The sequence below is a fragment of the Salmo salar genome, chromosome 26 (assembly GCF_965601325.2).
Source record: "Salmo salar chromosome 26, fSalSal1, whole genome shotgun sequence".
NCBI lineage: Eukaryota > Metazoa > Chordata > Actinopteri > Salmoniformes > Salmonidae > Salmo > Salmo salar.
The window spans coordinates 46,498-73,926 of record NC_138316.1 but is presented as its reverse complement, the minus strand read 5'-3'; the positions used below and the strand labels follow the sequence as shown (position 1 = coordinate 73,926).

The 27,429-nt window shown below is 41.4% G+C and overlaps 1 protein-coding gene across 1 annotated transcript; it reads left to right on the top strand.

The window, feature by feature from the left end:
* utp15 (UTP15 small subunit processome component) lies at positions 1 to 27,211 on the top strand. Its single transcript, NM_001140178.1, is given in 13 exon segments — positions 1 to 106; positions 487 to 626; positions 790 to 882; positions 1,166 to 1,350; positions 1,631 to 1,809; positions 2,348 to 2,473; positions 13,452 to 13,587; positions 13,850 to 13,934; positions 14,072 to 14,227; positions 24,845 to 24,946; positions 25,058 to 25,191; positions 25,409 to 25,467; positions 26,457 to 27,211. Coding segments are annotated over 12 exon segments (1,587 nt in total). The 5' UTR covers positions 1 to 106; positions 487 to 536; the 3' UTR covers positions 26,699 to 27,211.
* The last annotated feature ends 218 nt before the right edge of the window (positions 27,212 to 27,429 follow it).

Sequence of the window (27,429 nt, the reverse complement as noted above, 5' to 3'; positions counted from 1 at the left end):
CTTTTTTAACATGAATGCATTTTTGTTTATCTAACGCAGACCTATTTCTGAATTGAATCAAGTGGATTACGATCTACTGAGTTTAGTCAAGGAATACCACCCAAAGGTGAGAAACCTTGTTTGAAAAATTATTTATGTTAAATCTTGTTGGCGTGCGGACCGCTATTGGACCACGTTGTGTATGCTAGTTAGCTAGCCATTTTCAATGCTATACTCCTGTTTTTCCATTTCAATAAAGTGATCGAAGAAAAAGGTTACTTCTATACGTTAAGTATGTGTAGACGCTATTGGGTAGCTAACTTAAGCATAATCAACTCCAAGCTGTCTGATGTTGCAGACTTAAATTGTTAATACTTGCTAGCTAGCTAGCTAGCTAACACATGCTGCTCTGCATACAACAACGCTGAAGGTAGTGGTTCTGCCTGCTCAGTTTTAGATTTGGTTTATTTGAGTGTTCATATTTTATGTGTTCCTCACATAAATTAGGTGGGCGCAAACTATTCGAAGATTAAGAGGAGCCTTATCAACATACAGAAATGGCTTCATTCAAATCCACAAAAATCCCATTATATCCCAAACTTGGAGAGAAAGTTACTCCGGACACATTGTATTGGAAAAACTACAAGGTAAGCCTGTCACACTGTCGATGTAAGTGTTGTTGTTGGCAGCATGAGCATACTAGCTATTACGTTTCCATATTGCAGTAACAAGACAATAATAGCCTACTATTGAACTGATTAAGTTGACTTGTCTTTGATTGTGTTCTCTCTGTTGCTGAGTGTTTTTCAGGCCCCAGCCCAGATAAAGGAATTTGGAGCAGTCACAAGCATTGACTTCTCCCCCCTGGCACCACACAACTATGCAGTGACGGCTTCTACACGGGTAGGCTGGTCTCACTGCCATTCACATACATGTTAGTAGACTTAGTCGACTCTAGGAAAACATTGGTGGTTAATTTAGGTTCTGACCTATATCCGCGCCTTAAATCCATGATGACAATGGCATATAAAGTGATTCCTTCTGTGATCCATCGACTGAACTACAAATTATGATCTAAACATTTCTGACCATAGCCTCATAGTCTTGATAGTGTTGGTTTGCCATCTACACAAGCTGAAAGTGTGTGTGTGTCCCTCACTCACTCTAAACCCGCTGCCTGTTTCAGATCCACATCTATGGACCGTTTTCTCAGGAGCCAGTCAAGACGTTTACTCGCTTCAAGGACACGGCGTACAGCGGAAAGTTCCGGTCAGATGGTCAGCTCTTGGTGGCAGGATGCGAGGACTCCGTGGTGCGGCTCTTTGATGTCAGCGGCAAGGTGGCGCTCAGGGTGTTCAAAGGGCACACAAAGTAGGTCCTCAATTCAACGTCACCGGGTTCCCAATGTCTGGTTGGAAAATGTCCCCTAATCCTTCCCTATCAGTGGGCAAAAATAAAATTGCTAAGCTCAGCAGCAGGCCCGTTGAGTGACGATTCCTTGAGTGATCAATCAACTGAACTAAAATGATGGTCTCAACAACTCTGACAACAGCCTCTGATGAGTGTCTTGTGTGGATGTTTTGGATCCCATTTTTCATTCCTTATTCTGGTGTTCTTTACTCCAATTAACTGAACTGTTTCTCTGCTCAAGGGGGGTGCATGTAACAGATTTCACCTCAGACTGTTATCACATCCTGACGGGCTCAGACGACTACACTTGTCGCCTGTGGGACATCCCCAATTCGACTGAACTGACCTCATACAAGGAACACACAGACTATATCCGCTGTGGCACCACCAGCAAACTCAACAGAGATATCTTCATAACCGGTGAAATGAAACACAGTTACTGATACAAAGACATGTTGTCAGAAATCATAATTTCACACAACTGCCTCTACAAGCCATTGTAAAGGGATAGTTTGGGATTTTGGCAATGAAGTCCTTTATCTACTTCCCCACAGTCGGATGAACTCGTGGATACCATTTTTATGTCTCTGCGTTCAGTTTTAAGGAAGTTGCCAACTAGCATTAGCGCAATTGCTAACTAGCGTTGGTGTAATGACTGGAAGTCTATTGGAAGAGCTAGCATGCTAGCTGTTTCTGTAGACTTCCAGTCATTGTGCTAATGCTGGTTAGCATTAGCTTGTGAAGCTACCTCTTAGTTCCTTTATACTGGATGCAGAGACATTAAAATGGTATCCATGAGTTCTTTTGACTCTGAGGTAGTAGGTAAAGGGCTTCATTGCCAAAATCCAGAATTATCCCTTTAAACACCCATACATTCTTGATAGTGTTGGTTTGCTATCTACACACACGCTGAAAGTGTGTTGTGTGTCACTGTACTCTCTCTGTCCCCCACCTTCAGGCTCCTATGACCACACACTAAGGGTGTTTGATGCCAGAGTGGAAAAGAGTGTGATGACCATGGACCACAGCCAGCCCGTGGAGAGCGTTCTACTCTACCCCTCTGAAGGACTACTGGTTTCAGCAGGTAAGCTGGTAGCTGCATAACCATAATATTGTACCGTGATTTTGAGTTCCATAACCATTTGTGGTCCTCAAGATGAAGACCAGACACCACACTGGTATTGTTGTCCCAATAGTAGCCGCCTTACTTGATCTCCTTTACCAACCTGGTCTCCATTTAATATGGTATGTTAGGTTTCGTAGGATATGTATTAATTTGTGCATGTCCATCACCTATTTCGTATGAAATGTTATGAATTACAATTCATATTATATATTACAAATTTTCAAAGCGTACAATTTGTTGCGAATTTAGAAAATGTTCGATATGTTAGCTAGGCTAAGGGTTAGGGTTAAAGGGGAAGGGTTAGCTAACATGCAAAATAGTTGCAAAAAAGTAGTAAATAATTAGCTAAAATGCTAAAGTTGTTTGAGATTCTAACTTGCAACCTTTTGGGTGCTAGACGTTCGCGTTATACGCCCGACCAACCACCCTACTTTTGTTTTTGCCTTAAGTAACCATCTGTCATACCAAATTTAACATATCATACAAATTTTTGTCTCAGATTTAAATGTACTATGTTATGTCTAGTCTGAGACCAGGCTACCTATAGTGCAGTGCCTTCAGAAAGTATTCATACCCCTTGACTTATTCCATATTTTGTTGTTACAGCCTGAATTCAAAATGTACAATAAAAATCAAATTCACCCATCTACACACTACCCATAATGACAGAGTGAATTATATAAAAAAATTAATTCAGAATGATCTCATTTACATAAGTATTCACACCCCTGAGACAATACTTTGTAGTATTTGAATTCATTAACGATCCCCATTCTCTTCCTGGGGTCTAGCACCATTAAGACAGTTATATACAGTGAAAAAAAATACACATTACATTTCATAACACTTTACCCAATACGTTTAGTGTGTTCCCTTGCATCAGTTACCTGATGTGGGTTCCATGTAACCATGGCTCTATATAGTATTGTGCGCCTCCCATAGTCTGTTCTTGAGATTGTGAAGAGACCTCTGGTGGCATGTCTTGTGGGGTGTGCATGGGTGTCCGAACTGTGTGCTAGTAGTTAAACAAACACCTCGGTACATTCAGCATGTTAACACTTCTTACAAAAACAAGTAGTGATGAAGTCAATCTCTCCTCCACTTTGAGCCATGAGCGATGTATTAATGTTAGCTCTCCTTGTACATGTAAGGACCAGCCCTGCTGCCCTGTTCTGAGCCCATTGTAATTTTCGGAGGTCCCTCTGTGGCATCTAAACACACGACTGAACAGTAGTCCAGGTTTGATAAAACTAGGGCCTGTAGGACCCTAGTTGTTGATAATGCTGTTTAGAATTCAGAACAGCACTTTTTATTATGGACTGACTTCTCCCCATCCTAGCTCCTGTTGTATCAATATGTTTTGACCATGACAGTTACTCCAGTCACCTCAATTTCCACATTCTTTTTTACAAAATGTAGTTGAGGTTTAGTGAATGATTTGTCCCAAATACAATGCTTTTAGTTTTGGAAACATTTAGGACGAACTTCTTCCTTGTCACCCATTCTGAAACTAACTGCAGCTCTTTGCTAAGTGTTGCAGTCATTTCAGTCATTTCAGTCGCTGTGGTAGCTGACGTGTATAGTGTTGAGTCATTCGCATACACACACACTGGCCTTACTCAAGCCAGTGGCATGTCATTAGTAAAGAAAAAAGTAAGAGGGCTAGACAGCTGCCCTGGGAAATTCCTGATTCTACCTGGATTATGTTGGAGAGGCTTTCATTAATGAACGCCCTCTGTGTTTTGTTAGACAGGTAACATTTTATCCACATTATAGCAGGAGGTGTAAAGCCATAACACATATGTTTTTCCAGCAGCAGACTATGATCGATAATGTCAAAAGCCGCACTGAAGTCTAACCAAACAGCTCCCACAATCTTTTTATCATACATTTCTCTCAGCCAATCATCAGTAATTTGTGTAAGTGCTGTGCTTGAATGTCCTTCCCCATAAGCGTGCTGAAAGTCTCAATTTGTTTACAGTAAAATTGCATCTGGTCAAATTTATTTTCCAAAAGTTTACTAAGGGTTGGTAACAAACTGATTGGTCGGCTATTTGAGCCAGTAAAGGGGGCAATACTATTCTTGGTGCCGATGTATGACTTGCTTCCCACCAGGCCGGAGGGCACACACTTTCTAGTAGGCTTAGATTGAAGATATGGCAAATAGGAGTTGCAAATCTTCTGCTATTATCCTCAGTAATTTTCCATCGAAGGTGTCAGACTCCAGTGGCTTGTCGTTGTTGATATACAACCATTTTTTTCACCTCCTTCTTCCACACTTATTTTACGTAATTCAAAAGTACAGTGCTTGTCTTTCATAGTTTAGTCAGTTATACTTGGATGTATAGTGTCAGCTTTTGTTGCTGGCATTTCATGCCTAAATTTGATAATCTTGCCAATGAAAAAATCATTAAAGTAATTGGCAATATCAGTGGGTTTTGTGACGAATGAGCCATCTGATTCAATGAATGATGAAGCTGAGTTTGCCTTTTTTCACAACATTTCATTGAAGGTGCTCCAAAGCTTTCTACAAAAATTATTTGTCAATAATTTCTGTTTCATTGTGTGGTTTTTTCTTTTTATTCAGTTTAGTCTAATTTTTTCTCAATTTGCGGTACGTTTGCCAATCGGTTGTGCAGCCAGACTTATTTGCCATTCCTTTTGCCTCATCCCTCTCCACCATACCATTTTTTTTAAATTCCTCATCAATCCACAGGGATTTAACAGTTTTTAGTCATTTTCTTAACCTGTTTAGGATAGGGGGCAGTATTTGACACGGCTGGATGAAAAACATACCCGATTTAATCTGGTTACCACTCCTACCCAGTAACTAGAATATGCATATACTTATTACATATGGATAGAAAACACCCTACATTTTCTAAAACTGTTTGAATGGTGTCTGTGAGTATAACAGAACTCAAATGGCAGGTCAAAACCTGAGAGATTCCTTTACAGGAAGTGGCCTGTCTGACCATTTCTTGAACTTCTTTTCCATCTCTATCATTTACTAAGGATCTCTGCTCTAACGTGACACTTCCCACGTCGTCCATAGGCGCTCAGAGCCCGGGAAAAAACAGAATGTCGTCATTCCAGCCCCAGGCTGAAACACATTATCGCCTTTCTCAAGTGGCCGATCAAGGGACACGGGCTTATGCGCGTGACCCCGACCTTCCCCGCCTTTGGGATTTTTTCCTCTGTTTGCCGAAAAGGAGATTCCCTGTCGGAATATTATCGCTTTTCTACGAGAAAAATGTCGTAAAAATTGATTTTAAACAGCGGTTGACATGCTTCGAAGTACGGTAATGGAGTACTTAGAATTTTATTGTCACGAATTGCGCCACTTCTTTACTATTTCGGATAGTGTCTGGAACGCACGAACAAAACGCCGCTATTCGGATATAACGATGGATTATTTTGGACCAAACCAACATTTGTTATTGAAGTAGCAGTCCTGGGTGTGCATTCTGACGAAGACAACAAAAGGTAATCAAACTTTTATAATAGTAAATATGATTATGGTGAGTGCTAAACTTGCCGGGTGTCTAAATAGCGAGCCCGTGATGCCTGGGCTATGTACTTAGAATATTGCAAAATGTGCTTTCACCAAAAAGCTATTTTAAAATCGGACATATCCAGTGCATAGAGGAGGTCTGTATCTATAATTCTTAAAATAATTGTTATGCTTTTTGTGAACGTTTATCGTGAGTAATTTAGTAAAATGTTAGCGAATTCCCCGGAAGTTAGTTCTAGTTCTAGTTCTGAACGTCACATGCTAATGTAAAAAGCTGGTTTTTGATATAAATATGAACTTGATTGAACAAAACATGCATGTATTGTATAACATAATGTCCTAGGGTTGTCATCTGATGAAGATCATCAAAGGTGAGTGCTGCATTTAGCTGTCTTCTGGGTTTTGGTGACATTATATGCTGGCTTGAAAAATGGGTGTCTGATTATTTCTGGCTTGGTACTCTGCTGACATAATCTAATGTTTTGCTTTCGTTGTAAAGCCTTTTTGAAATCGGACAGTGTGGTTAGATTAACGAGAGTCTTGTCTTTAAATGGCTGTAAAATAGTCATATGTTTGAGAAATTGAAGTAATAGGATTTTTAAGGTTTTGAAAATCGCGCCACAGGCTGGCAGTGGCTGTTACGTAGGTGGGACGAATTCGTCCCGCCTAGCCTAGAGAGGTTAACCTCTCTTGGGTACCCGCGGTACACACTATCAACAGCCAGTGAAATAGCAGGGCGGCAAACTCAAAACAACAAAAATCTCAAATTCAAATTTCTCAAACACACAAGTATTATACACCATTTTAAAGATAAGATCCTCCTTTTAACCAACCACCGTGTCCGATTTCAAAAATGCTTTGCGGCGAAAGCATAACATTAGATTATGTTAGGACAGCGCCTAAACAAGAAAAACCACACAGCCTTTTTCCAAGCAAGGAGAGGTGTCACAAAAACCAGAAATACAGCTAAAATTAATCACTAACCTTTGATGATCTTCATCAGATGACACTCCCAGGACTCAATGTTAATAAATACATGTATGTTTTGTTCGATAAAGTTCATATTTATAGCCATAAACCCCATTTTACATTGGTGCGTGATGTTCAGAAAATGTATTCCCACCAAAACGTCCGGTGAATGAACACATCAATTTACAAAAATACTCATCATAAACGTTGATAAAATTTACAACAGTTATTGAAAGAATTATAGATACACCTCTCCTTAAAGCAACCGCTGTGTCAGATTTTAAAATAGCTTTACGGCGAAAGCACATTTTTCAATATTCTGAGTACAGAGCTCAGCCATCAAAGCAAGCTATACAGTTACCCGACAAGTTCTGGAGTCAACTAAACTCAGAATTAGTATTTTAATCTTCCCTTACCTTTGCTCATCTTCGTCGGAATGCACTCCCAGGACTCCCACTTCCACAAGAAATGTTATTTTTGTTAGAAAACTCCATATTTATATCCAAATACCTCCTTTTGTTTGTGCGTTCAGATCACTAATCCAAAGGCATAACGCGTGAGTGTAAAACCAGAGACGAAAAGTCAAATAGTTCCATTACCGTTCGTAGAAACATGTCAAACGATGTTTACAATCAATCCTTAGGGTCTTTTTAACCTCTCTGGGCAAGGTGGGACGCTTTCCGATTCCAATAAGGCTTTACAGCGAAAGCAAAACATTTAGATTATGTTAGGAGAGTACATCGACAAAAACAACCACACAGCCATTTTCCTAGCAACTAGCAGGCATCACAAATCCCCAAAACACAGCTAAATGCAGCACTAACATTTGACGATCTTCATCAGATGACACTCCTAGGACATCATGTTACACAATACATGCATTTTTTTCTTCAATAAAGTTCATATTTATATATAAAAACAGCATTGACGCGTGACGTTCAGAAAATATTTTCCCTCAAATAATGCCGGTGAATCAGCGCCACAATTTACAAAAATACTTGTCATAAACTTTGATACAAAATTAAACTGTCATTCAAAGAATTATAAATTAACATCTCCTTTATGCAAACGCTATGAAAGATTTCAAAAAAGCTTCACGAGGAAAGCACTCTTTGCAATAATCTGAGTACTGAGCTCAGAAAAATACACTAGGCTATACAGATAGCCGCCATCTTGGAGTCATCTAAAATCATACATTGCATTAGAAATATTCCCTTACCTTTGATCATCTTCATCAGAAGGCACTTCCAGGAATCCTAGGTCCACAACAAATGTGGTTTTGTTCAATAAAGTCCATAATTTATGTCCAAATAACTCCTTGTTGTTTGTGCGTCTCCATTAAGCTACTCCAAGTGTAGAAAGCGCGCGGACGATGTCGTGACGAAAAGTAAAAAAAAAGTTGTATTTACGTTCGTTCAAACATGTCAAACGTTGTAAAACATCAATCTTTAGGGCCTTCAGAACGTGAAGATTCAATAATATTTCAACCGGACGGTTCCTGTGTCTTGAAAAAGGTTTTGGAACGGGAGGGATCCATCCTCATGAACGCGCTCCAAGAAGTGATGTCACCCCCTGCCTCAACAACTTCCCCTCCTTGTCATTCGGGCTCTGTTCATCGTAGAAGCTTCAAACAACTTTGTAAAGACTGTCGACATCTAGTGGAAGCCGTAGGAAGTGCACAATTATTACTACGTCACTGTGTATTCAATAGGAAACGACTTGAAGAGAGCACATGCATCCAGATTTCCACTTCCTGGTAGGATTTCTCTCAGGTTTTTGCTTGCCATATGAGTTCTGTTATACTCACAGACACCATTCAAACGGTTTTAGAAACTTCAGTGTTTTCTATCCACACTCTAAAGTTTCTAAAACTGTTTGAATGGTGTCTGTGAGTATAACAGAACTCATATGGCAGGCCAAAACCTGAGAAGATTCCATACAGGAAGTGCCCTGTCTGACAATTCATTGTCCTTCTGTAGCATCTCTATCGAAAATACAGCATCTGTGCTGTAACGTGACATTTTCATTAGCATAACAAAATTATTTGTAAAAAAATGTAAATTTTTTTACAAATTATATCGTTTTATAGATACACCTCTCCTGAATCGAACCACGTTGTCCAATTTCAAAAAGGCTTTACAGCAAAAGCAAAACATTAGATTATGTTAGAGGAGTATATCGTAAAAGTAGCCACATAGCCATTTTCCGACCAACCACATGCATCACAAATAACCAAAAAATAGCTAAATGCAGCACTAACCTTTGACAATCTTCAGCAGATGACACACCTAGGACATCATGTTACACAATACATGCATTCTTTTGTTCGATAAAGTTCATATTTATATATAAAAACAGCATTTTGCATCGGTGCGTAACGTTGACTAACTATTTTCCCTCAAATGCATCCGATGAAACAGAGCTACAATTTACAAAATTACTATTCGAAAACATATTTTTAAAATGTAATATTGTCATTCTAAGATTTATAGATGAATATCTCTTGAAAGCACCTGTAATGCCAGATTTAAAATTAACTTTACTGGGTAATCATACTTTGCGATGAAAGGGGATGCGATACTCTGAAAAATAGGCTAACGTTACAGATCAGCGCCATCTTGGAACAATCGCATATCACATCTAGTCTTGTATACTATTGTCAATAATCCCTTACCTTTGGTTGTCTTCATCAGAAAGCACTTCCAGGAATCCCAGGTCCACAACAAATGTATTTTCGTTCGAAAAAATTACTCCTTTATGTTCCAAGAGCTTGTTCCAAATGCTCCGTCGGCCGCGGGACAGCCATTTCGAGAAAATGCATTTTTAGAAACTTTAGGGTGTTTTCTATCCAAATCAAATAATTATATGCATATTCTAGTTTCTGGGCAGGAGTAATAACCAGATTAAATCGGGTACGTTTTTTATCCGGCTTTTTCTCATTTAGGTTCGTTCAAACATGTCAAATGTTGTATAACATAAATCTTCAGGGCGTTTTTCAACAAGAGAGCCAATAAGATTCAAGGAGGATGATTGTATTGTGTTTCAAAACGTTTCGAAAGGGGAGGGTAACCAGGGGTGCCGGCGTCATAATGGTGATGGCCCTCTCCGTGTGACCACGTTCCACAGCGTGTCATTCTGTCAGTTTTCACAGTAGGAGTCTCAAATCACTTTTTAAAGACTGGGGACATCTAGTGGAAGCAATAGGAAGTGCTCAATGAACCATAGCTCACGGTGTGATTAATAGGCAACGTGATGAAGTTGAGTTCGCAATTCAGAATTCCACTTCCTGTTTCCATCAGTCTCGTGGTTTTGACTGCCATATGAGTTCTGTTATACTCACAGACACCATTCAAACAGTTTTAGAAACTTTAGGGTGTTTTCTATCCACAAGTATTAATTATATGCATATCCTTGCTTCTGAGTTTGAGTAGTAGGCCGTTTAAAATGGGCACAATTTTTTTTCAAAATGCGCTGTGGCGCCCCCTATCCTAGGCGACCGTCAAGAGGTTAACTTGACATTTGTGGAGTGGCTGAAAAACGAGTTTTAATGACTCCAACCTAAGTGTATGTAAACTTCCGACTTCAACTGTATTTCTGTTTGAATAGAGTTTCAAAAAAATCTGTTTTTGCTTTGTCATTATGGGGTATTGTGAATAGATTGCTGAGGAAATTGTTTTAATTGATTTTAGAATAAGGCTGTAACGTAACAAAATGGGGAAAAAGTCAAAGGGCCTGAATACTTTCCGAAGGCACTGTATGTATTTACATATGTACAGACTGCATGTTTTATATTTTCCTTGTCAGCCAGTCATTTCTGCTTCACAAAAGCTGAGGTCTGGAACTCCCTCCAGGTAATTTCTCCATTCCTTGGCCTTGGTTGCCTGATGACGCCCAGAATTTTAATTGCTACATACATTCATTGTGAAGAACAAATGTCGATGTGGATGGGTAGCCAGGGAATGACCTTGGTACATTAAGTGAAATAATCTGTCTGTAAACAATTGTTGGAAAAATTACTTTTGTCATGCACGAAGTAGATGTCCTAACCGACTTGCCAAAACTATAGTTTGTTAACAATACATTTGTGGAGTGGTTGAAAAACAAGTTTTAATGACTACAACTTAAGTGTATGTAAACTTCTGACTTCAACTGTACGTAAACGCCAACAAAATAACTTTTTGGTCAGTGTGGTGTAAGTCAGTTAAGAACAAATTCTTATTTACAATGACAGCTTACCCTGGCCAAACCCTCCACTAACCTGGACAACGCTGGGCCAATTGTGCACCGCCCTAGGGACTCCCAATCACAGCCTGGAATCAAACCAGGGTCTGTAGTGACACCTCTAGCAATGAGAAACAGTGCTTTAGACCGCTGTGCCACTGGTTGAATATGTTTGAAATTCACTGGTCGACTAAGGGACCTTACAGATCATTGTATATGTGGGGTACAGAGATGTAGTCATAATTATTATTATTTTTTAAACACTATTGCACACAGTGAGTCCATGTGACTTAAGAAGAATTGTACTCCTTATTTAACCCTGCCATAACAAAGGGGTTGAATGCTTATTGACTCAAGACATTTCAGCTTTTCATTTTAAATTAATTTGTAAAATATATTTTTTAAACATAATTCCACTGACATTATAGGGTTTTGTGTGTAGGCCAGTGAGAGAACATCTCAATTTAAACCATTTTAAATTCAGGCTGTAACGCAACAAAATGGGGAAAAAGTCTAGGGGTGTGAATACTTTCTGAAGTTACTGTATTACTGTTTATTAATGAAGCACAGTTACTCTCACAAAGGCATGTTGAATGATGATTTCTTTAGCGATCCATCAACTGAACACTACAAATGGTGAGCTCAACATTTCTGACAACAGCCTCTACCAGCCATCTTGAACAATCATACAGGACTCACTTGAAAAAGAGATCAATGAGTCAATCTCAACTTGCCTTCCTTGGTTAAATAAAGGATAAATTGTTCAATAAGGATGCGCTTGTCAATATTAAACCATCCCCCTTACAGGATAAATATCATTAACCTCATACCTGTGCCCCTTATCATGACTTTACTTTTTTAAACCCCAGCCTTACTTATGATTCAGTACTACACAAATTGGTTCAATTTATTTTCTAGGTAAGTACAGGATAACACAGGATAAACATGCACACTTAATACATTAAAAGCAGGTCCCTAGCGGACTGACACAATATGGTGGCTTGTTACAAAAAGACATGGAGAGGGCGAGAGAGAGAGGGACAGAGACATAATACTTTGGTACATTTAGAAACTACTCTCACAGTAATCGTATACTTTGCACACGAACCGCCGCCCGTTTGGAGTAAGAAATAATGAATGTATACGTGTGAATACCTTGGTTCGCCGCGTATCTCTGTCGGAACCAAGCCTTCTTGGAAAGGGGTTTGGTTGGGCCTTTCTGCGGCACGCTTGTAATGCTCTTATTGTCCAAAAGGGGTCCCCACCTATCTTCTACTGTTGTCCTCCTCTGCCGTCGTCCGGTATCTGTTGACTTGTCGTGTAGTTCTGAACAGAACTACGGAGTTTATTCTACTTTCCATTTGCTCCTGAAGCTGCCTCTTTGGAGATATGCTAGCCAGCCATGTCGATGGTTCCCATTGGGGGATGAGAGTAGCATTCTAGGGTGATTTGAGAAGGGCAGTAGAATGGTCCCACTTAAGTTTATTTTTCTAGATAGTTTACATTGGACAGCTAATCAGCTATACCAGTGATTGTCCGGGAGGTGACTATCGTCTCTACCTCATGTTGAGATTTCAGAGTTCGAACCACTTTGGACGTGAGCTGCAGCTACATGCTCTCTGACCTCACTCAAGGGGGCGGTGACTACTCGTACAAAGTTATAGAAACAATTTCCTCTTATTGTTTCTAAGATCACATCCCTCTCTTTAACAAAAAAACACAATTTTCATATTTCATACACAACGTAGAAGATGGACACGTCATACAGTGTGTATACTTTTCAAGTTACAGTATTTCCTTTCTAACATGTTTAATGACATCAGAAAATAACAACCCATATGACATTAGTGTTCTTTTAGGTCACCTCTGCCCATTCCCCACTTTCTTTGTTAGAAATATTGTTCCAGTATTCACTTTAAAACATGTTAGCGTTTCGGCGGGGAAATGTCTGTTGAGACAAAGGCACATTCCTGTGTGAACATTGCAGAGGGATGTTCTCTCCTTGATTTACAACAGGGTGTGATCTGTCAACCCCTCCACCAGCTCCCTTCTCCCCCCTTTGGGGGTGAGAGGGGGTCTGGCTGAAGTTATTTATTGCCAAACTGATCTGACCAATTCAGATCCTCACAGGACAGTCATGACACCCTCCATTATTTGCTGTGCTCGTCACATCTGTGCTGATGGAGGAAAGAGCAATTTAGACCAAGTTGTTGTCTCACCTCCCCCTCACAGGAGGGCGCTATGTGAAGGTGTGGGACCTGCTGAAGGGAGGTCAGCCTCTGGTGTCACTGAAGAACCACCACAAGACCGTCACCTGCCTCAGTCTCAGCAGCAACGGACAGAGACTGCTCTCTGCCTCCCTCGACAGGTGTGTGTGAGCAGCTCTAGACAGACGGCTATCTGCATGCCTGGACAGGCTTGTGTGTGTATTGCAGCAGGCATGTTGAGTGAAGGTTCCTTGAGTGATCCATCGACTGAACTACAAATGAGCTCTTCAACTCTGAAACAGCCTCTGACAAACATATCATATTTTATTAACGAGATTATTTGAACCGCACCATTGGGATGTTATGATGGATCTCTTGATTAGATGAATATGCATGTTTTTTGTTGTTGTTTTTACCCTGCAGGCACGTGAAAATCTACAACACAACCAACTACAAGGTGGTTCATAACTTTGACTACGCTGCCTCCATTCTCAGTCTGGCCCTGGCTGTAAGTTCACAAGTAATGCCATACTGAGAATGAGCAATCCACTATTATGATGATGTTTGATATATGGATTGTGTATGAAGGATTTTCAGATGTTAATCAAGTCACAAGGCTAATGGTTTCTGTCTGTGTATGTTCAGCCTGATGACGTGTCCATTGTCGTGGGGATGACCAATGGCGTCCTGAGCATAAAACATAGGAAGAGCCCTGAGGAGAAAAAGGAAGTGGCTGGCAAACAGAGAATGCGGCCAGTGTACCGCGTCTTTGTCAAAGGAAGAAACTACGTCCCAAAAAAGGCAAGTGCCTATTCCCCCAACTGTTTTATTCTACTACAAATAACAATTCTCACTACTGTATAAATGTTTGCAGGTGTTTTAACCTGTTAGGGCTAGGGGGCAGTATTGACACGGCTGGATAAAAAACGTACCCGATTTAATCTGGTTACTACTCCTGCCCAGTAACTAGAATATGCATATAATTATTGGCTTTGGATAGAAAACACTCCAAAGTTTCTAAAACTGAATGGTGTCTGTGAGTATAACAGAACTCAAATGGCAGGTCAAAACCTGAGAAGATTCTGTACAGGAAGTACCCTGTCTGACCATTTCTTCCCCTTCTTGATTATCTCTATCCATTACAAAGGATCTCTGCTATAACGTGACACTTCCTACGGCTCACATGGGCTCTCAGAAGGCGGCAAAAAGCTGAATCGTGGCTTTGCAGGCTCTGGCTGAAACAAAGTAGCGCGTTTGGGTAGTGGCTGGTTACAGTACTGAGAGACTCAGGCTCGTGCCCGCGTCGACCGAAAGCCTTGTTTTCTTTCCTCTGTTTACCTAAAAGGAGATTCCCGGTCGGAATATTATCGCTTTTTTACGAGAAAAATTGCATAAAAATGGATTTTAAACAGCGGTTGACATGCTTCGAAGTACGGTAATGGAATATTTTGTTGTTTTTTTTTGTCACGAATTGCACCATGCTCGTGACCCTGATTTACCATTTCGGATAGTGTCTGGAACGCACAAACAAAACGCCGCTATTCGGATATAACGATGGATTATTTTGGACCAAACCAACATTTGTTATTGAAGTAGCAGTCCTGGGAGTGCATTCTGATGAAGACAACAAAAGGTAATCAAACTTTTGTAATAGTAAATCTGATTTTGGTGAAGGCTAAACTTGCCGGGTGTCTAAATAGCTGATGGCTGGGCTATGTACTTAGAATATTGCAAAATGTGCTTTCACCAAAAAGCTATTTTAAAATCGGACATATCGAGTGCATAGAGGAGTTCTGTATCTATAATTCTTAAAATAATTTATGCTTTTTGTGAACGTTTATCGTGAGTAATTTAGTAAATTGTTAGTAAATTCCCCAGAAGTTTGCGGGGGGTATGCTAGTTCTGAACGTCACATGCTAATGTAAAAAGCTGGTTTTTGATATAAATATGAACTTGATTGAACAAAACATGCATGTATTGTATAACATAATGTCCTAGGGTTGTCATCTGATGAAGATCATCAAAGGTTAGTGCTGCATTTAGCAGTGGTTTGGGTTTTTGTGACATTATATGCTAGCTTGAAAAATGGGTGTCTGATTATTTCTGGCTGGGTACTCTGCTGACATAATCTAATGTTTTGCTTTCGTTGTAAAGCCTTTTTGAAATCGGACAGTGTGGTTAGATTAACGAGAGTCTTGTCTTTAAATAGCTGTAAAATAGTCATATGTTTGAGAAATTGAAGTAATAGTATTTCTAAGGTATTTGAAACGCGCCACTGGATTCAACTGGCTGTTGCGTAGGTGGGACGAATTCGTCCCGCCTAGCCCAGAGAGGTTAACCCGGTTTCTGGAAAGCTGCAGTGTGTAGAGCTGTTTTCGAATACTCATACTAACCACACTAACTACTATTTGTGCCATGAATTGAGTATATAGTTTGCTTATTGGTCATAGTATGATATAGTTAGTATGCCAGAGAATATGCTGCCGAAGTCCATGAGAGCGCATACAAATGAATTGCTTTAACCTCTCTTGGGTAGGGGGCAGTATTTTGATATCCGGATGAAAGGCGTGCCCAAAGTAAACTGCCTGTTACTCAGGCCCAGAAGCTAGGATATGCATATAATTGGTAGATTTGGATAGAAAACACTCAAGTGTTTCTAAAACTGTTAAAATAATGTCTGTGAGTATAACAGAACTGATATGGCAGGCAAAAACCTGAGAAAAATCCATCCAGGAAGTGGAATTTTTTATGTTTGTAGTTTTCTATTGAATGCCTATGGCTTCCACTAGATGTCGACAGTCTTTAGAAATAGTTTCAGGCTTGTATTCTGAAAAATGAGGGAGTAAGATCACTCTGAGTGAGTGGACCCTGGGAAGTCCCCAGACCTGTTTGGTGTGCGCGACCTAGAGTGCGCCTTTCTTGTTTTTCTTTTAAATTGACGAAACAATTGTCCGGTTGAAATATTATTAATTATTATGACTAAAAACAACCTGAGGATTGATTATAAACATCGTTTGACATGTTTCTATGAACTTTACTGATACTATTTTGATTTTTCGTCTACCTGTTGTGACTGCCTTTGAGCCAATGGATTACTGAACAAAACGCCCCAACAAACAAAGGTTTTTGGATATAAAGAGGGACTTTATCGAACAAAAGAAACATTTATTGTGTAACTGGGAGTCTTGTGAGTGCAACCATATGAAGATCTTTACATTTTAGTCATTTAGCAGACGCTCTTGTCCAGAGCGATTTACACTAGTGAATGCATACATTTCATAAAACATTTTTCATTCTGGTCCCCCGTGGGAATCGAACCCACAACCCTGGCGTTGCAAACACTATGCTCTACCAACTGAGCCACACGGGTAAGTGATTCATTTTATCGCTATATCTGACTTTTGTGACTCCTCTACTTGGCTGGTAACTGTTTGTAATGTTTTGTGTGCAGGGCGCTGTCCTCAGATAATCGCATGGTATGCTTTCGCCGTAAAGCCTTTTTGAAATCTGACACCGCGGTTGGATTAACAAGAAGTTCATCTTTAAGCCGATGTATAACACTTCTACGTTTTTATGAATTTTTATTATGAGTATTTCTGTTTTTGAATTTGGCGCTCAGCAATTTCACTGGATGTTGACCATAAGAAGTTTTAACTATAGGCCATCTAAATAACTACCCAACGTTTATTGACTTGATTATTCAAGTCGATAGTGCGTTCTAAATGGACATTCGGGTGCTTTCAGAAAATTTGAACACAGCTTAGGCTTTTCTTCTAGCCAAATACTATAATACCTGATTCAATTAATCAGCTACTCGTGGGGTCTTGATGGTAGATTAATTGTTTGTGCTGGGCTTGAAAAAAAAGCCTGCACAGTGCACACCCTGTAGCTCTCCTGGACCAGGATTGAGGAACTCTGTTCTTCTGTGAGGAACTACAGATAACTTTCAAAAAAAAAGAAATGGGGTGTTGGGCCACCACCACGAGCTAGAACAGCTTCAGTGCAGTTTGGCATAGATACTACAAGTCTCTGGAACTCTATTGGAGGGATGCGATACCATTCTTCCATGAGAAATTCCATCATTTAGTTTTTTTGTTGATGGTGGAAAATGCTGTTTCGGGGGCCGCTCCAGAATCTCCCATAATTGTTCAATTGGGTTGAGATCTAGTGAGTGAGATGGCTATTACAATTACATTTTAGTCATTTAACAGACTGTCTTATCCAGAGTGACCAACAGAAGCAATTAGGGTTTAGTGCCTTGCTCAAGGGCACATCGACAGGTTTTTCACCTAGTTGGCTCGGGGATTCGAACCAGCGACCTTTCGGTTACTGGCTTAACACTCTTAACAACTAAGCTACCTGTCAACTATGGCATATGGTTTACAACATTTTCATGCCCATCAAACCACTCAAAACTAAACTGGTTTTCCAAGATGGCGTAGCAGTCAGACATCTTTTGTCGTGTCCCGTGTATATATCTTTTTTTTCTTCGCATATATTTGAAAAATATTTTTCTTAACCTCAACTTCAACATACTCTCCTGCAATCCATCTCACCCAATGTGGTATGGATCTGCTATTTTCTTTACTTTTGAGCCGTAACCCCAACAAGAGCTGGCCAGCTAACTAGCTACTAGCTAGTAGTCAGCTAGCCACTGCTAGCGGTCATCAGCTACCTTTAGCCTGGACAACTCTCGCCAGTCTGCACAGCGTGTCTCAAACCAGAGCAAATCTGACTTATTTTTATCCATATCTCCAGATTCCTACCGCAAGCTCTGAACCTTTTCACCTGGATCATCGCAGCTTGCTAGCTGCTATCCGAGTGGCCACTCCTGGCTAACATGTCTGTCCAGAAGCAAGAACCAATTTGCCTGGAGCTGGCCTTTGCTAGGCCCATCTCCCGGCTTGCCGAAGAGGTCCATCAGCCACTCCTTGGGCTACAATACCTACTTTGCCAGTTGGCCTGGACCCCCGCCGACCCACCACGCCTGGACCCTTTTCCACACAAAGCCCTGCTGATCCATGATGACTGGTCTGCCGAAGTAACAGCACGAGGGGCTACAACAACAGACTTCTTCTGCGACGTCCCTCTAAGGCTCTTCTGCTAGCCCCGGGCCCGCTAGCTGCCTGAATCGCCGTGACGCTGGCCCGCCGAGCCACTCACTGGACCCCTATGATCACTCGGCTACGCATGCCTCTCCCTAATGTCAATATGCCTTGTCCATTGCTGTTTTGGTTAGTAATTATTGCCTTATTTCACTGTAGAGCCTCTAGCCCTGCTCAATACGCCTTAGTTAACCCTTTAGTTCCACCTCCCACACATGCGGTGACCTCACCTGGTTTAAATTATGTTTCTAGAGACTATCTCTCTCATCGTCACTCAATGCGTAGGCTTACCTCCACTGTATTCACATCCTACCATAACTTTGTCTGTACATTATGCCTTGAATCTATTCTACCGTGCTCAGAAGCCTTGGTTTCAAGCATGTTAACATTAGAAGCCTCCTCCCTAAGTTTGTTTTATTCACTGCCTTAGCACACTCTGCCAACCCGGATGTCCTAGCCGTGTCTGAATCCTGGTTTAGGAATACCACCAAAAACACAGAAATTTCCATCCTAACTATAACATTTTCCAACAAGATAGAACTGCCAAAGGAGGCGGAGTTGCAATCAACTGCAGAGAGAGCCTGCAGAGTTCTGTCTTAAAATCCAGGTCTGTGGACCTGGACACCATATGTGAATTGATTGCCCCCATCTATCTTCAGAGCTTGTGCTGTTAGGTGACCTAAACTGGGACATGCTTAACACCCCGGCCATCCTACAATCTAAGCTTGATGCCCTCAATCTCACACAAATTATCAATGAACCTACCAGGTACAACCCCAAATCCGTAAACACGGGCACCCTCATAGATATCCAACCTGCCCTCCAAATACACCTCTGCTGTCTTCAACCTGGATCTCAGCGATCACTGCCTTGTTGCCTGCGTCCGTAATGGGTCTGCGGTCAAACGACCACCCCTCATCATTGTCAAACGCTCCCTAAAACACTTCAGCGAGCAGGCCTTTCTAATCGACCTGGCCCAGGTATCCTGGAAGGATATTGACCTCATTCCGTCAGCAGAGGATGCCTGGTTATTCTTTAAAAGTGCTTTCCTCACCATCTTAAATAAGCATGCCCCATTCAATTTTTTTTTACCAGGAACAGATATAGCCCTTGGTTCACTCCAGACCTGACTGCCCTTGATCAGCACAAAAACATCCTGTGGCGTACTGCATTAGCATCGACTAGCCCCCGCGATATGAAACTTTTCAGGGAAGTTGGGAACCAATATCCACAGGCAGTTAGGAAAGCAAAGGCTAGCTTTTTCAAACAAAGAATTTGCATCCTGTAGCTCAAACTCAAAAAAGTTATGGGACACTGAAAAGTCCATGGAGAATAAGAGCACCTCCTCCCAGCTGCCCACTGCACTGAGGCTAGAAAACACTGTCACCACCGATAAATCCGCGATAATTGAGAATTTCAATAAGCATTTTTGTAGTTGGCCATGCTTTCCACCTGGCTACACCTACCCCGGTCAACAATACTGTGCAGCTGTATTCATCGACCTGGCCAAGGCTTTCGACTCTGTCAATCACCACATTCTTATCGGCAGACTCAACAGCCTTGGTTTCTCAAATGACTGCCTTGCCTGGTTCACCAACTACTTCTCTGAGAGAGTTCAGTGTGTCAAATCGGAGGGCCTGTTGTCCGGACCTCTGGCCGTCTCTATGGGGGTGCCACAGGGTTCAATCCTCGGGCCGACTCTTTTCTCTGTTTACATCAATGATGTCGCTCTTGCTGCTGGTGATTCTCTGATCCACATCTATGTAGACGACACCATTCTGTATACTTCTGGCCCTTCTTTGGACACTGTGTTTACTAACGTCCAGATGAGCTTCAATGCCATACAACTCTTCTTCTGTGGCCTCCAACTGCTCTTAAATGCAAGTAAAACTAAATGCATGCCCCTCAACCGATCGCTGCCCACACCTGCCCGCCCGTCCAGCATCACTACTCTGGATGGTTCTGACTTAGAATATGTGGACAACTACAAATACCTTGGTGTCTGGTTAGACTGTAAACTCTCCTTCCAGACTCACATTAAGCATCTCCAATCCAAAATTAAATCTAGAATTGGCTTCCTATTTCGCAACAAAGCATCCTTCACTCATGCTGCCATACATACCCTCGTAAATCTGACTATCCTACCGATCCTTGAATTCGGCGATGTCATTTACAAAATAGCCTTTGAACACTCTACTCAGGAAATTGGATGCAGTCTATCACAGTGCCATCCGTTTTGTCACCAAAGCCCCATATACTACCCACCACTGCGACCTGTATGCTGTCGTTGGCTGGCCCTTGCTTCATATTCGTCGCCAAACCCACTGTCTCCAGGTCATCTATGTCTTTTCTAGGTAAAAGCCCCGCCTTATCTCAGCTCACTGGTCACCATAGCAGCACCCACCCGTAGCACGCGCTCCAGTAGGTATATTTCACTGGTCACCACCCCCAAAGCCAATTTCTCCTTCGGCCGCCTGGGGGTATTGTCATCCTACGGGAGGCATAGCCATGGTAGCCAAAATAATGGCCTGCCCAGCATTTTTATACATCAACCTAAGCATGAAGGGATGTTAATTAACTCATGAGAACCACATCTGTGTGGAATAACCTGCTTTCAGTATACTTTGTATCCTTTATTTACTCAAGTGTTTCCATACAATTTTGGCAGTATTGTCAGTAGGCTTGAGCGGTATCCAAATTTTCATACCATCTTTCTCTTGTGCCAGGATTTATGGTATTACCGGCATTGCGCACATGGGGGTGCTAAAACCCAAGGAAAGCCCATTCGGCCTCTATTGCCAGAATGCTAATAAAATTTGCACAAACTAATAGCGATATCACATAGATGCTGTTAGCTAAATGCTAATGAGCGAAAACGAACGAACCTAATTGCAAAGACATGCAATTCCAGCTCATAAAATTATACAAGTAGCTAGATTGGCCGTAGAATGGCCTTTACTGAAGAGCCCAGTGACATTCAACGTGGCACCGTCATAGGATGCCACCTTTCCAACATGTCAGTTTGTCAAATTTCTGACCTGCTAGAGCTGCCCCGGTCAACTGTAAGTACTGTTATTGTGAAGTGGAAACGTCTAGGAGCAACAACGGCTAAGCTGCGAAGTGGTAGGTCAGAGAATGGGACCGCCGATTGCTGAAGCACATAGCTCGTAAAAATCATCTGTCCTCGGTTGTAACACTCACTACGAGTTCCAAATTGCCTCTGGAAGCAACGTCAACACAAGACCTGTTCGTCGGGAGCTTCATGAAATGGGTTTCCATGGCTGAGCAGCCGCACACAGGCCTAAGCTCACCATGCGAAATGCCAAGCGTCGGTTGGTGTGGTGTAAAGCTCGCCGCCATTGGACTTTGGGTTTGGCGGATGCCAGGAGAATGCTACCTGCCCGAATGCATAGTGCCAACTGTACATTTTGGTGGAGGAGGAATAATGGTCTGGGGATGTTTTTTATGGTTTGGACTTTTTTCCAGGGAAGGGAAATCTTAATGCTACAGCATACGATGATATTGTAGACAATTCTTTGCTTCCAACTTTGTGGCAACAATTTGGGGAAGGTCTTTTCCTGTTTCAGCATGATAATGCCCCCGTGCTCAAAGCGAGGTCCATAAAAAAATAAATTCTTCCACACCAATTTATTTTTTGACTGGCCTGCACAGAGCCCTGACCTCAACCCCATCGAGCACCTTTTGGGATGATTTGGTACACTGACTGCGAGCCACGCCTAATCGCCGCGACCTCACTAATGCTCTTGTGGCTGAATGGAAGCAATGTCCCCGCAGCAATGTCCCCTCAGCAATATTCCAACATCTAGTGGAAAGCCTTCCCAGAAAAGTGGAGGCTGTTATAGCAGCAAGGGGGGGACCAACTCCATATTAATGCCCATGATTTTGTAATGAGATATTCGATGAGCAGGTGTCCACATACTTTTGGTCATGTAGAGTAACTCATCCAGAGCGCTTTGACTTCTGGCAGGAATCTATTATAAGATATCTGATGGCAAACATTTAGTTGTGAATTGCATGCAAGTGTAACTTCATCACCTCATGGGTGCTGCCCAACAAGAGAGATAGATATAGAACGCAATGAACTCTCAGCTCTCACTTTCTCCCGTTGGACTATTTATAAACAAACACGTGACTGGCTCAACTGTTCTGGGAAACTTCTGTAAGCTTCATAATTAAAATAATGTGACAGGTGAAATGAAGAACGCTGTCTGCTTTATCTCCTGACGTATTGCACAAGTTTACCACATGTATTAACTTAAAACATAGCTACAAATATTCATACTTATTGAAAAACCATCCCGTGGATTTTTCCAAATTCTCCAGTATATAGTGTTCAGCCCAAGCCTAGTGGTCAGTATACATACTGTGACCCTACTAACGATACCAGAGATGGTAGCCTTGAAGTCGTTCAGTGCTGGGATCCTAAATGCTATGAACAACAGGCCTGTTGAGGGATCCCTTGAGTGATCCATCGACTGAACTACAAATGATGATCACAACCTCTGACAAATATGTTAGTCAACAAGATCATGTTTAATGGCATGTATTTTCAATTAAGGATATAGTTGCATTGTCCAAGAACTTATTTTCAGTTTACTGTTTGAATTCAGATAACTCTCCATAGAACGGCCTGCTGAATTCAGTAGTGGTTTTTATATTTCATTTTTTTAAATGTAAAACCACATTTCCATCCACGGTTTATATGCTAGTAAACAAAAAATCACGACAGCTGTGATGGAAACAGGAAGTTTTGGTACAGTTTTATAAATGCCGACAGATAATGTTTGTTCAACATAGTGGGATCTTTTTGTGTCTTTAAAATTAATTCACTCAATAAGCACTTTACACACAAATGACTGATGATTGGCTGAGAGAAATTGATGATAAAATGATTGGGGGGGCTCTTTTGTTAGACTTCAGTGCGGCTTTTGACATTATCAATCGTAGTCTGCTGGAAAAATGGATGTGTTGTGGCTTTACACCCTGCTCTAATGTGGAAAAGAGTTACTTGTCTAACAGAACACGGAAGGTGTCCTTTTAATGGAAGCATCTCAAACATAATCCAGGTAGAAGCAGGAATTCCCCAGGGTAGCTGTTTAGGCCCCTTGCTTTTTTCAATCTTTACTAACGACATGTCGTTGGCTTTGAGTAAGGCCAGTGTGTCTGTGTATGCGGATGACTCAACACTATACACGTCAGCTACTACAGCGACTGAAATGACTGCGACACTTAACAAAGAGCTGCAGTTAGTTTCAGAATGGGTAGCAAGGAATAAGTTCATCCTAAATATTTCCAAAACTAAAAGCATTGTATTTGGTGCAAATCATTCACTAAACCTCAACTACATCTCGTAATGAATAATGTGGAAATTGAGCAAGTTGATGTAACTAAACCGTAACTAAACTACTTTTTGCCAACACGGGCTCATTTCTGGAGAGGTATATTTGCAGGTGTGTGGTGCGCGCAGATCTCAAAATTGGTGTTCATTTGCATTCCAAGTGGCATTAAAAGGTCTTAGGTCTTAAATTCAACTTCATGAAACCTGCAGATAGCCTGTATGTGCAAGAATTGATATGGTATCCATCCTATTGACGTAAACTTGGAGTCATAAGTGGGAGGACCACATATGGTGTTTGGTCCTCCCACTACGACTCGGGAAAGCATGCAGTTTATTAGCCTTCACAGGGTGATCTTGTTGCTGCTTTCCATATAACTATCGTCTGATTCTGGTGACATGATCGACGCTTGACTGCTGTTTGACAAATGTTCTTGCTCTTTTTCATAATATTCTCATCATATAGACTAGCTTTTAGACAGCCTACCCACACTGTATCTGCGAGCTGTTGGCTAGTGTGCACATGCCATGATCAGAGTAAGCACACTTGCTAAATAACGCAACAGTTTTTGTGACAAATCTATCAGTAGAATTGAAAACGCGTTGGAAACACATTGAAAATTAGCCGGCTAGCTAAAACTGGCACTTTTACTGAAACGTTGATTAATGTGCCAATTAATGTACCATTAATGTAATTAATGTCCCTGTAAAAATAAACTCAACTCAACATTTAGATTTTTATTCGGTACATAAGAACTTAAGCGAAAAAGTACATTGTCTGCACTACATCATCACTCACTGATTTTTATCTGCAACCTTTCCCTTTGGTGGAAACACCACCGGTGGGAAGATGCACATATTTTCTTTATGCAGATTTTAGAATATTCGCCTGAAAATCTGTCACCAATTGGATGGATACCTAGCTAGTGACCTGAAATCAACCTCTTCCCTCCTTAGGATGACTTTCTTGTCAGCAAACCAGTGAAGAGCCATCTGGCCAAATACGACAAACAGCTGAAGAGATTCAACATCTCCAAGGCCTTGGATACCGCCCTGGAGGTACAATTACTTTCCTGATGATCTTAGCAACTCAGACAAATATCTTATACAATCTTGATAGTTTTTTAAGTGTCTGTGTGTGTGTGTGTGTGTGTGTGTGTGTGCTTACAGTCGTGGCGGAAGAACAGAAATCCTGAGATCATGGTGGCGGTGATGAAGGAGTTAGATCGCCGAGGAACTTTGAAGAACGCTCTGGCAGGACGAGACGAGCAGAACCTCTCTCAACTCCTCAATTTCCTGATTGGGTAACAATCACTAAAATACCCAATTCCAAATCAGTGCCCTAGTGTTTTTTTTATTTTTTAAATGTGTATTTTTTTATTGGTATTTTCTCTTTGAGATAAAGTGACGGGTAGACTTAACTCACCTGCCTCGTTAAATAAAGGTAAAATAAATAAATACACCAGACTGCGGCGCACCTGTTCATGTGTCTTGACATTTGTTTTATCTTCTCCTTCACAGGAATGTAGTTGATCCCAGGTTTACACCTGTCCTCGTCACTGCCACTGAGATGATTCTAGGTGAGTTTGTGAAACAAATCTTAATTGATTTATTCTGAGTACGTATACAGACCTGCCAACCTGCACAACATTTGGTACCATGTACACAGTTTGAGGTCAAAGTAGCTAAGGTGTCATAGCAACAAAGGTAGTTAGCTACAGCGTTTAGTCAACTAAGCAAGGACACTTTTTTGCCTGCACATGCTTTGATCTCTGCAACGGTAGTAGGTGCGAGCGCATTGATGAGCAAGGAAATGTGCGGTGTTGCAGTAGTTTAGTGCGTGAATGGAAACGGACATCGCAGATGTTCCTCTAATACTGTCCTTCACAGAAAGACAGTTTCATATTCCAAATAGCCTACAGTAAGCTAGACTACTACATTGCATCAAGTAATTGAATTTTTCTGACTTTTCTCCCCAAACAAAATTAAGCCAGTTTACATTTTCACTAGACCATGCACAAAGACGCCTATTGAATAAAATAATCATTACCCCTAAATTTAACCAAAAAAATGTGTCATTGAGACCCTCAGTTTAATTTAGGATCAAACCAGATGTCTGTATTAGCTACATTATTTGATATAATTTAAGACTAGGTTTGAAAAAATGACAGTTACAGGTTTTTCAAAAATACAAAAAGCTCCAACTTCCTGGGGGGGAAGTTGACTGACTTTCCCTACTCAACCTTAGGCCTGCATCAGCGCCACCTTGTCAGAAAATCCTAGGGAGAGCCCTGATTTGTACATTTAAATGTATTTCGAGTTGGCTACTGAAGAGCAGCCAATTACCAAGTATCCATAACAGTCTGTAACCTACCATTCCTAATGAGGCAAAATTATTATTAGGCAATAAAAATTGCATTTACCTATGATTTGAGCAGTGTGGGTGTCGCATGCATGCCGTTGTGGGGTCTGCAGGGCCAGGGGTACTGCTGCAGCACTGAAGTTGTACTCTTAAAAATTCTTCAAGTTTGTTAGGTGTGTGTCATTGTCCTACCCTCGGTTTCCTCAGACATCTACCAGGCAGTGGTGGGTCAGTCTTCAGTAGTGGACAGACAGCTTGTGCGTCTCCAGGAGCTAGTGGAGAGAGAGATTGACTACCAGCAGGACCTCCTGGAAGTTCTGGGAATGTTGGATACTCTATTCGCCGCATCCCTCCCCAGGAAAGAGGTGCCTTGCCCAGGCAGCAGCCGGCCTAACGGCTTGGCAGAGGGGGGTTTGGGGGCTCCAGGACCACAGCTCCAGGCCGCCTGAGGCCCCTACAAAAGACTGTTCCACTGGGGTACCAGAGTGCCTGGGCTGCCCCCGTCACGACTAGTTCCGGAAGCACTTCTCGGTCTTTGATGGAACATCGTCAGACTTTGAGAACCCATGACTACATCCTGCTATCTGAATTTACACCACCAACTAAAAAATGGATTTGAGCAACCAAGCTGAGCCTTGTTCCTGCTGTGCTCCCTGGTTTTAACAGAAAGGGTATTTTAACTGGCTCCAGAGAGTGGACAAATTGGGGTTGACTCTTCAGAGACAGTGTTTTGTAAATGTACACATCTGTATGTATGACTAAATCTCTGTATCAGACTGGACACAAAGCGACAATTCATTTTATTGGCACGGCATAAAATTGTCTTTCAGAGCTAATGTTTCTCTAAACATTGACTGTGAGTGTATTCCGTTTGTCTTCGCCCTATCTGTTCATGTTTGGTTTGAATTTTTATAGAATTTGCATACATTTCCAATGTGCCGTAAATAAAAAAAAAAGCTGAAGTAGACTATCAATGTTGAAAACAAGGCACCCTGGATCCTCTTTGATCACACTCTCACATGCGCACCACACACAGTATACTGTCCCAATTGTCATTCTCTCCATCCTCCCAAAGTGTGCACTTATTCACCAAAGATGGTGAATCAACGAAGATGTCTTACTCAGGCGGTTTACCATTGAAGAAAATGGTCACAGTTACGTACTGCTTTAAAGGGTAACC